Source organism: Esox lucius, chromosome 18, assembly GCF_011004845.1.
Source record: "Esox lucius isolate fEsoLuc1 chromosome 18, fEsoLuc1.pri, whole genome shotgun sequence".
Classification (NCBI taxonomy): domain Eukaryota; kingdom Metazoa; phylum Chordata; class Actinopteri; order Esociformes; family Esocidae; genus Esox; species Esox lucius.
This window is the reverse complement of record NC_047586.1, coordinates 23,108,485-23,120,570: the sequence shown is the minus strand read 5'-3', so window position 1 is coordinate 23,120,570 and position 12,086 is coordinate 23,108,485. Positions and strand designations below refer to the sequence as shown.

General features: G+C 41.8%; 1 protein-coding gene across 4 annotated transcripts in view; it reads left to right on the top strand.

Annotated features, from left to right (window-relative positions):
- Nucleotides 1-12,086, top strand: part of LOC105017484 (pleckstrin homology domain-containing family G member 1) — a 73,395-nt gene that overhangs the window by 50,338 nt on the left and 10,971 nt on the right. For all 4 annotated transcript variants that reach the window (XM_010882141.3, XM_020056316.2, XM_010882143.3 and 1 more), the window contains 2 exons: nucleotides 3,897-3,994; nucleotides 5,228-5,297. In XM_010882141.3, the coding sequence (XP_010880443.2) occupies nucleotides 3,897-3,994; nucleotides 5,228-5,297 (168 nt within the window). The remainder of the gene's footprint in view (nucleotides 1-3,896; nucleotides 3,995-5,227; nucleotides 5,298-12,086) is intronic.

The following is a 12,086-nucleotide window of genomic DNA, read 5'->3' as shown; positions in this document are numbered from 1 at the left end:
GAATAATGTTATTGTCGAAATACATATGGATGTTGGGGAATATTGTTCTTTCTTTTCCTCAGTTATAAGAACTACACCAATCAACCATACAATGACCACTGAAAGGGGGAGTCAATAGCATTGATAATTTCGTTATCATGGCACCTGCCAGTGGATGGGATATATTAGGCAGAAAGTGAACATTCTGTCCTCAACTTTGATGTGTTAAAAGCAGGAAAAATGGGCAAGCGTAAGGATCTGAGTGACTTTGACTAGGGCCAAGTTGTGATGGCTAGACAAATCGGTCAGAGCATCTCCAAAACTGCAGCCCTTGAGGGGTGTTCCTATTCTTTAGTGGTCAGTACCTCTCAAAAGTGGTCCAAGGAAGGAAAAGCGATGAACCAGCGTCACAGTCATGTGCGGCCAAGGCTCATTAATTCACGTGGGAAGCGAAGGCTGGCCAACAGACAAGCTACTGTAGGTCAAATTGATGAAAAGGTTAATGCTGGTACTGATAGAAAGGTGTCAAAACACACAGTGCATTGCAGTTTGTTGTGTATGGGGCTGCTTAGCCGCAGACCAGTCAGGGTGTCCATGCTGACCCCGTCCCCTGCCGAAAGCACCTACAATGGGCATGTGAGCATCAGAAGTGGACCACGGAGCATTGGAAGAAGGTGGCCCGGTCTGATGAATCACGGTTCCTTTTACATCATGTGGATGGCCAGGTGCGTGTGCATCCCTTACCTGGAGAACACATGGCACCATGATTCATTATGGGAAGGAGGCAAGCCAGTGGAGGCAGTGTGTGATGCTTTGGGCAATGTTCTGCTGGGAAACCTTTTGGTCCTGCCATTCATGTGGATGTTACTTTGACATGTACGTCCTACCTAAGCATTGGTGCACCCTTTCATGGCAGCTGTATTCCCTGATGGCATTGGCCTCTTTTAGCAGGATAATGTGCCCTCCCACAAAGCAAAAGTAGTTCAGGAATGATTTGAAGAACACAACGAGTTCAGGGTGTTGACTTGGCCTCCAAATTTCCCAGATCTCAGTCCAATCAAGCATCTGTGGGATGTGCTGGACTTGGTGTTAGATACCACAGCACACCTTCAGAGGTCTAGTGGAGTCCATGCCTCGACGGGTCAGGGCTGTTTTGGCGGTAAAAGGGGGACCTACACAATATTAGGCAGGTGGTCATAATATTATGGCTGTCAATCTGTGTATTGTTTTACCAAACATGATTTTTTACTATTATTCGAAATTCAGTGATCCAAACAGGTATAGATAGGTGATAAGAAAGCAAAAAAGAAAAATACCAGTTCTCAAAAGTATTTATTTTATCTTCACAAGTTAATTAATTTCACTTACATTATGGAGACGGCTAGCTAGCAGCTACCATAATGTAAATGCGGTAGTAGCCTGCACTACAGCTTAATAGTTCCTTCAGCTGTGTAAAGATGTTGGTCAAGGTTAGCTTCTAACTAGCTAGCAAGAGGATAAGCTAGCTAATGTTAGCATTATCCAACAGATTGTATGCAACTGGCTAGTAGCAACACTTCGTTAGCTACAAAACAAACGATAATATATATTTGTTATGGTTAGATAACACAGCTCCGGAAAATATTAAGAGACCACTGCACCTTTTTCTTTCCTTTCCAAAAAAAGTTGGAAAAAAAGGTTTTGAGTGAGGAACAGAAGGGTTAAAATTAAGAGACCACTGCAAATTGAACGCTTCTGTTCTTCACTCAAAACTTTCCTTTTCAACTTTTTTGAAAAGGAAAGAAGAAGGTGCAGTGGTCTCTTAATTTTTTTCTGAAGGTTTATGTAATTTTTGTAGATAGACACCTCCACAATCTTTGGTAAGCAAAGCTTTTATTCCATTATTACACTTTCTCTTCTCTGCTTGAAGCTGCAGTGTTCTTTGAGATGCAGGCAGGGATTTTCTTTGTAATGGTCTTCAGAAGACCCGGCCACTGGCTCTGTCTCTGTGTGTATCTGTATTGTTTTCTGAACATGCTCAATGTCTCCATTTATTTTTCAAGCTGATTAGGAAGCTGATTTTCCATGGCATGTAGCTACCATCTTTTTAATGTTAGATACTCACAGAAGTACACAGAAAAGCTACTCAATTATAGGAACTTCAGTAGTTGTAAATCGTTACTTCCACCCCTGTCTAAAACGCAGAGAAAGTGAGTGAGCCTAAATACTTAAAGGAACTATATATATATATGAGTCTTTGAAAGGTATTTGTGTTATAAAAATTGTGTAACTGTTATTTGTGTGTGTTTTGATCTGGGCCAGTCTTGTCCATGTTTGTTGACTGGGTGAGAGCTGGTCACATCTGTGACCCGTGTCTAATAAAGCCTACCTTCACACTTTAACCTGACCCAAACCCAACCCTAAACATGACCCTCACCATGATGACCCCACCCAGGATCATTGTCCAATACTCTAACTCCAACCTAACCATTGCCCTTTCACCCCTAATATCCTCCTGATGGTCTCCCCTTACCTCATGACCTTTAACCCCTGCCCTTAAACACAGTGGTTCAGTGTGATTGTAGTTGGTTGTGACTGTCGGTGTCGCTTCCCAGAGAGGAGAATGACTTCACCAAACAATCTAATCTACTGCTCAGGGTGTGGCTCCTACATAACGACCACAAAACCATAAGCACACAGAGGCTGTCTGTGTGTGTGATCCTGGTTTAACTATGCATTTAGGAACTAGAAGTTCGCACAAAGTGCCATCCCGACAAGGAAATTTAGGGGATAGGGAAAGTAGGAAAACAATTTCAGTTCGCCGTAAGGTGTATAAGAGCCAAGGTCTGTGTGTGAAACCAAGTGAAGTTAGGTCAGCGTATTTTTGTTTCCTCTGCTGTAATGTTCTACCCCCATGGTTTCAGACAACATAGTCTGCTCTTAAGAATCATTATACTTCCTTAACCCCCCCGCACCCCCCACCCCCCGGCTTAACCCGAGCTTGTTCATGGGCATGGTGGCAATTTAGATGGAGGTCTGGAAAGAGCGTGTGTGTGTTACGGAGGAGGAGGTGGGAGCTGACACACTGTGTTGGGGTGAGATGCAGGTTTGTTACGCTCTACAGCTTGCTGGGCTTGACGTTATCAGTGTGACAGAATGTACTTATCCCGTCTATCAACACACTACAGAGCAGCGGGGAGAGGGGAGTGCGTGTTTGTGGGTGTGTGTGAAGAGGGTTTGAGGGTGTGTGTGTGCGGGACTATACATTTTGCTGTGCTTGTCAAAATGCCATCTGGACAAGTTTGGAGTACCAGCTGAACAGTTCCTAGTTAAGTAAGCTGATGAAGATTTGGATTTAGCAGATCCAGAGCCCTGGCTTATAATCTTGGGAGGCAGACCACTCCCCAACAACACTGTTTTGTTGTTTTGGAGAAAATGATAGCGGCTCTTCATGATAAATCATTTGTTTAAACTGCTAATCAAAGCAAATGAAAAATATGATGGATCAAATTTAAAATAATAAACGGCGAAACTAGAGAAGACCCTGAATTTAAGAGTAAACATTCCACCCAAGTTACAAAAGGTTTAAGGAATTTCAAATATGATTGGCTGTGTGAAGTGTTGTAACAATGTGCTAACAGTTGTTTTATTCTGCAGTAAACATGTGAATGACTAAGACTAACACAGAAAATACATGTTGAATATGTTTAGAGTGGCTGCAGGTTACAAATCCCGGGTCTCTGACTGCACATTGTGGTATTTGACCTAACATGTACGTGTGTTTGTGTGTGATCTGTGGGAAATATGTCTCCTGTCATACATTTGGCAGGTTAGGCTGTGTGGCTCTGTTTCTGGCTCAGTCTTTTGGCAGTCTGTACAAAAAATACTAGCATAGTCTTGTTGTTTCTAAAGTACGCATTGTTTTCATCTGTCTGTAGGATTACCTGGAGTGCAGTAACCAGTCGCAGCTGGCGCTGAGTTCAGAGGAAAAAGGGTCTCTGTTCGGGAACATCCGAGACATCTACCACTTCAACAGGTAAACGACACGCTCAGTAATAGGTGCGCACGCACGCACATGACAAATATAGAGTGCCAGACAGAATTAGGATGGTTATTGGCACCTGTCACAGTGTGTGGGCCAGCATCTCCAGTAAACATTGAGTTGTTGTAAGGTGTGCGAGTGTGTGCGAGTGTGCGACTCCTTAATGCTGTGATTCCCAGTCTATGGGGTGGGGCCCCAAAACAGGGTGTCCTAGCATCCCTGCCACAATAAAAGAGATGGATATGTAAATGCTCTTAACTGTTTCCATACCTTTTCATTTTAATCTTATACTTATAAGGGTCCCTGTTAAAAAAAAAACTCCCTCACAAACCTCACTTAGGTTTTTTTCTAATTCCGTCCCAACTTGCGGAGGTTAGCTGAAGCAACACCAGCTTGAATTTAAACCAACTCTCCCCACATAGTGCTCTCACTAACCTCACCTTAACCTTTGGATGGGTAACTGACAAATGCTCTGAAAATGACGTTTTTGGAAATTCATATATATATATTATCATATACAATGCTAAATGAATTCCTACATTGTTTAGCGCTTGTTTTTTCAAATAAACAGAAATTTTGTGAACCGAAAGTCAGCAGCCAGGAAATAACTGAGGGATAAACCTTGTCCAAGTTTGAGGTCTTTCATTTGTAGAGAGATGCATGTAGTAGGGACATCAAGAAAGGAGTGGGTTGCAGCTTTTCCATTTGACCAACAGAAATATATTTCATTGTATGCACCCGAAACATTTCTGGTTAATACATTTTGAAACAACATAATTCAAATATTACAGCAGAAATGTCAGAGTAGATATATGAATTTTACTATCATTTAAAACCATTCTTAGACTGCTGACAATTCAACTACTGTTGACTCCAACAAAAATAAATTAAAAACGGGGGCCCTGGTAGAAAAAGGTTGAACTCCTGCTTTACAGGACAGTCAGAATGATGTCATGCTGTAGCCATGCAACAATAGCCCCCATGTTTCCTCAACGAAAAATTATTTGATTAATATGCGCACAAACGTATGCACTCGCACACACTGCCTATTTCAATTCATGGAAGTTACTTTTTGTTCCAAGCACTTATAGTACCCTGCGAACTATCGTCTCCTGGGCATTTATTCCTGGGCATTTTTGTTGTTTAGAACAAAGACCAATATAGAGCAGTTTTTTGTGTTTGTGTGTGGTTAATGTACTGACACTTTGGTGGGATTTTGGTTTACAGAGATCTGCTTCATGACCTGGAAAAGTGTAATTCAGACCCTGTGGCTATCGCAGAGTGCTTTGTAGCTAAGGTAAGAATCTCTCTCACACACACAAAGACACACACACACACACACACGCACCCTCTTGTTGAAGCCTGTCTAAACAGCTGGTTCGGAACCAATAAACACTCCAAGCATGTGCTGCATACACATCGTCTCTCTCGCAATCACAGCTTATTCAATCCAAAACCGACCAAACTTGATAAACTCTAAATCATTCTGGCTACTTATTCTGATGCTCTTCAGACCCCTGTCCTCACACTGTAGGAATGTAGTTCTCAACTGCGGAAGCACAAGAGGAAAATTTTGCCGGAATTTTAAGAGCTGACCAAATGTGTAATTAATGGGCAGGGCATAAGGTACTGCCTCAACAACAACCAAGTAGAAGATAAACAAATGCTACTCCTTTGTTAGCTTTTCCATCTCTTCACACATAATCATTTAATACTTCCATAGGTTTTTCCTTCCATTCCTGTGGCATCCTGTCCATTCCCCACAAAATCACTCTCAATGTCATGATAACTGCATTCCAACACTTCCTGAAAACACTTATCTCTACTAACGCCAGCAATTACCCAATCCTCTGTTTAATCGTCTGTAGATGCACAAACACACCAGTCATTTTGTTGTAGTCCACACTCATCTCAGCTACTCCAGCCACTGCCATGAACAAACGACTAACGCCAATCCTATCACTGAGCTAGAGTTTGTGAGACTATCGCGTACAGTAGCTATCATTTAAACACGTGTCCAGTTTTACAGTTACCCGCTCACCAACGCACGGTAGCAAATGGCCCTCCACTGCCATGAACAAACATGCATTTAAATTTGAAATAACTTAGATCACCAAAACGCCAAAATAAAAACCTTCTACAGTGTTGAACAAGACAAGTCAGTGGCTGGAAACCCAGGTGAAAAGCATTAGCCTGATCATACTCTATCATCGGCTCTGTTTAACCGAGTGGCCCATTAGCTAATCTACTCTGCTCTATCAGAGCTGAATACCTGCTGTAGATTAGATCAGGTCGATGTGATGTTCTACCATACTAAGTACCTATGTCGTGTGTAGGTGGACTTATCACATAGTCACACAACACATTGTTTGTAGTGCGTCTTTACTTATGCATATTTAGTGTAATTACCACAGAGTAATCCTGATTGCAGTCATCCAAAGTGGAGGACAGTACCTGTTATGTGACCACAGATTGCAGGCGTTTAGAATTATCCCTGATTATTGGAGTGTTTCCAGGGAGTGTGTGTGTGGGTCATGAACTGGGGTAGAGTCACTAACTGCTGCCTGGAAATATTTTGTAATTTCGGATCCAACACACACACACACACTTTTTTTCCCAATTCTGAGACTACCCGAGAAGCAGAGCTGTGTGTGTGTTTGAAATATATAACATTGTCTATGTTTAACTCTTTTGGGTCAAACAATCCCTAAATTCTCCCTGCCACAACACACACACACTGCTGAAGGATTTAAGGGGGAGTAGATCAGCCATTTGCAAGCAGATATTATCTATCAATTAACCATCTATATTAGCATAATTTCAACTCAGTTTTAAATTTTTTATTTACTAAAGCACACTTTACATAGACACACATCCACAAACAAACCCGAAACTATCATGGACATCGCTAACCACAGCACAGAGATCCACACACCGGGACCCAGAACCCCAGGACAAATATACAGTGGGGCAAAAAAGTATTTAGTCAGCCACCAATTGTGCAAGTTCTCCCACTTAAAAAGATGTAATTTTCATCATAGGTACACTTCAACTATGAGAGACATAATTAGAAAAATAAATCCAAAAAATCACATTGTAGGATTTTTTATGAATTTATTGGTAAATTATGGTGGAAAATAAGTATTTGGTCAATAACAAAAGTTCATCTCAATACTTTGTTATATACCCTTTGTTGGCAATGACAGAGGTCAAATGTTTTCTGTAAGTCTTCACAAGGTTTACACACATTTGCTGGTATTTTGGCCCATTCCTCCATGTAGATCTCTAGAGCAGTGATGTTTTGGGGCTGTCGCTGGGCAACACAGACTTTCAACTCCCTCCAAAGATTTTCTATGGGGTTGAGATCTGGTGACTGGCTAGGCCACTCCAGGACCTTGAAATGCTTCTTACGAAGCCACTCCTTCGTTGCCCGGGCAGTGTGTTTGGGATCATTGTCATGCTGAAAGACCCAGCCACGTTTCATCTTCAATGCCCTTGCTGATGGAAGGAGGTTTTCACTCAAAATCTCACGATACATGGCCCCATTCATTCTTTCCTTTACACGGATCAGTCGTCCTGGTCCCTTTGCATAAAAACAGCCCCAAAGCATGATGTTTTCACCCCCATGCTTCACAGTAGGTATGGTGTTCTTTGGATGCAACTCAGCATTCTTTCTCCTCCAAACAGTTTTAACAAACAAGTTGAGTTTTTACCAAAAATATATATTTTGGTTTCATCTGACCATATGACATTCTCCCAATCCTTTTTTGGACCTTCCAAATGCTCTCTAGCAAACCTGGCTTAAGCAGGGGGGACACATCTGGCACTGCAGGATTTGAGTCCCTGGTGGCGTAGTGTGTTACTGATGGTAGCCTTTGTTACTTTGGTCCCAGCTCTCTGCAGGTCATTCACTAGGTCCCCCTGTGTGGTTCTGGGATTTTTGCTCACCGTTCTTGTGATCATTTTGACCCCACAGGGTGAGATCTTGCGTGGAGTCCCGGATCGAGGGAGATTATCAGTGGTCTTGTATGTCTTCCATTTTCTTATAATTGCTCCCACAGTTGATTTCTTCACACCAAGCTGCTTACCTATTGCATATTCAGTCTTCCCAGCCTGGTGCAGGTCTACAATTATGTTTCTGGTGTCCTTTGACAGCTCTTTGGTCTTGGCCATAGTGGAGTTTGGAGTGTGACTGGTTGAGGTTGTAGACAGGTGTCTTTTATATTGGTAACAAGTTCAAACAGGTGCCATTAATACAGGTAACGAGTGGAGGACAGAGGAGCCTCTTAAAGAAGTTACAGGTCTGTGAGAGCCAGAAATCTTGCTTGTTTGTAGGTGACCAAATACTTATTTTACCGAGGAATTTACCAATAAATTCATAAAAAATCCTACAATGTGATTTTCTGGATTTATTTTTTTAACTATGTCTCTCATAGTTGAAGTGTACCTATGATGCTAATTACAGGCCTCTCTCACCTTTTTAAGTGGGAGAACTTGCACAATTGGTGGCTGACTAAATACTTTTTTGCCCCACTGTATATGGTTTTGAATCAGTGGTATTCTAGACTCAAGGGGGGACATGACTCTGCATAAATAAGTCTGTACCTTAGTTACTTCAGCCATCATCATCAGATTGATTTCACAATACAATATGAGTACCGGTTGTACCCATGTGATCTAGAAAGAAGTTGGTTATGAAACAGGCTTTTATCAAATTTCCAGTAGCCTTGTCCCCTTTGAAATTCAGTGGGATTAATGTGGATGACAACCAAATGGTGATCCGAGTCTATCCTTTCTTCTTCAGTATTTCTTCTACCAATACTTTTATGACCATCTATATATACTTTGATGATGATGTATGCTCATTTTCCACTTGCTCGTTCCTTGCTCGTTTTCCTTCTCTTGGGGAAACAGATCATTTATTTCCTTACGCACTTCCTTTCAGATGTTTTCCGTTGTTTGTGACCAATTATATTTGTTTATAATGCTCAAACTTTGCAATGAATGGTCATGCCACCTGGTTGTGTTATGTGCTCCAATTTGGTGCACTCTTTGAAAGGTAATTCTTTTGACAGTCTCGGGCGGTAGCTGTAAGGAGGTTTGCATGAAGTCTTTAACTACAACATCAGGTTTACTACAAAGTTGTTGTTGATTCATTGCTCATCAGGGGTGGAAATCATTTACAAAATAAAAAAATCTTGTTGGTATCCACAACAGTTGTGAACACTGTTTGTTAAAAATTATTATTTTTTGATTATTATCACTTACCTAGGAGGTTCCCCTCACATTTCACTTATGTGAATTCCCGGTTACAAGAACAAAGAATCTGTTCTCTTCGGCTGTTTTAGCCAGCCAGATTAAACACAACTGAACTCAGCAAAGCGTTAGAAGGAGAGGAACCCCCCCCCCCCCCCCCCCCCCCCCCCGCAATCTGTCCTGATGTTCCTCACCCAGATGTCAGTGAAATGTGTTGACTTGGCAGCCTAGTCTTTATGGGCCACTACATGCTGACTGCAGATCCGATCCGAAATTAAACGGAGCTCCTTGTTTTTTATCATCAGGTCCAAAGAAATGCCTCTTCAGCATTTGGTTAGTCTCCTTGACTGAGGAAGCGTCAACCTCTCAGCCTGCCAGTAATGGATACAGAAGCAAAACCAATTTCCTATAGAATGGGCAATTACCATTCGACCTATCATAATCGTGATTTGCCATCTGTAGATTTACGTCTACAACTGCTCAGCAGAAATCCTGTGGTCCAGTACCTTGCTGTCCTTATACGGTCTGAACTTCACAATCTATTGGTCTATATCTACATCACAGTACATCAGGTGCTACTGAAAGGATTGTTATAAGAAAGGTGCTCGATAATCAAAGCTGGGAAGAAATCAACATATCTTGTCCTGGCCTGACTGCACCAAAATGCTTTTTGTAAATGGCAGCTAGGATTTAGAACTCAATTAGAAGGATCCAATGGCATGGATTGCTGTTTATAGTGGATGAGTTCATGAGTTCTTTTACAAGGGCAATATTTTATAGATTTTTATTTCTGGGTTTGCTGGTTTTGGGTCACCGTGTGTTTGCTTGTGTGTGTGTGATTTGGGTATTGAAGTATGTGTTAGGAGTGTGTGTGATTTGGGTATTGGAGTGTGTGTGCTTATTCATATTGGTGGCACATCTGCATGTGTTTAGCTACTCTTTGGCGGCAGACAGCCGGGGACTAAAGAGAATCCTGCTCTTCAATTTTATGTTTTTCCCACCAAGAACCTCAAGGGTGTGTTCCTGTTTTGGTCCTCACTATGACTTTTCCTTGATAGTAAAACACGTAAAGTAATGCAAAGTGAGGATATTTTGACAATCTTTGTTGACAGGATGCTTTATCTGACTTGCAGTTAAGGTTTGGAGTTAGGATTAGGTTACGTTTAGGCATAAGTGTGGGTAAGGTTACGGTTAGGTCAAGGTTAGGGGGATTTTTTTTTTCTTTCATTTTTTTTGGTTCAAAAACATTTTGAACCCTTAATTGGTCCCCACTTTGATAGTAAAACCAATACAAGTGTGTTTTGTGTGTGTTAGCTCATACTAATGTACACTATGCATGCATGCATTTATACCATCTTTGCATTTTTATCACATGCCAGGTTTGTTGGCGTCATGTTCTAGCCCTCAAGTGGGGCAGAGGTTCAGAAAAAGCAAAGTAAAGGTACTTGGCTTTTTTCCAGAGTGGATCCAATGAGGTCACTGGTTAGGAGTTTCATTTACGGATTCATTACAAGGAATAACAAAAGCAAGTGGAGGGAGTTTTACACCAGTAAGCAAAGTACTTTTACAATGGATTTCTTCCACCTCTGACACAGTTTGTGTGTGTTATTTTGTCTTTACTGTATCAGTATTTGCATGCAGAGGCACAGGACAGGGCCCCTTCCACATTATCAGTCCTTCTAGTTTATGTTGTTGTTTTCAGTGATAAATGTCCACTTCCTGTCTCAGGCCTAACCCAGGGTATTTATAGAAACATAATGAAAGCAATCATGGCTGAAACTATCATCGTTTACACAACTCCATGAGTCATGCATCGACAGCAGGGGGAGGAAGATGAAGAAAGAAATTAAGTTGAAAACTATGTGCATGTAAGCCGCTCTGGATAAAACGAACCAGTAAGCAATCAATGCTGAAAAGTCTGGATAAGAGCTGGGTAGTATGGACAGAGGTAGACAATGGATGGCAAAGTTGAAAGGCTAGTTACAGAAATTGAAAGTGCCAAGCTGTCCACCACGGTCTACGTTCAAGCTTTGGCTGTGCCACTGCCTGACATGTACCATGGGGCGATGTGTATTGACCTTGCATCGCCAGGCAAGGGGTGGCATCGCCAGCGGGCAATTTCTTTGATTCGTCACAGCCTGGTCATGACCTCACACACTCATCTCAATGACTGTTTGTACATGGTGTACGGGAGGAGGAAGCAGAATGGCTAGGAACAGATGCCTTGGGGGAAGACCTATCTCGATCTTCAGCTCTTCCAAGCTCGTTGTAATTGTATGCGACGAGATGGGGTCCTACAAATTAAGGGTGCAGAATATATAAAAGTTTATAAAAGGTGCTGTATGGAATAATGGTAGGAGAACCGAGCAACTGATCAAAGAGGGGAGCAAAGTTCTTTCCAGTTTTGATAAATCATGCCGCTGCTAATGGTTTTGAAGTGCAAGGAGGCATGAGAGGTGAAAATTGACATATTAAAAGAGCCAGGGATGAGAATGTGGGGGGGGTTTAATCAGAGTCCCAAGCATAGCGCTGAACAGAGCCTTTAAGATTCAGATACTTACTGCAAATCATAACCTTAGTGGTTCACTTTCATTCACAACCATAAACTGTGGAGCGAGGCCCTCCTCATTCTTGTTTCTTGATCATTAAGCATTTCCTGGGAACGCTTGACCAGTGAGTTACCCAACGCAACACTCCCCCATAGGCCTGAAAAAGACATTCATTCATTTACTGTTAATGCAAATTTACTCTCACTCTTACCCACTCTCACACACTTCATGAGGTCTTTAAAGTTGTCTAGTCAAGAGACGAATTTCAGTTTGTTGAAGGG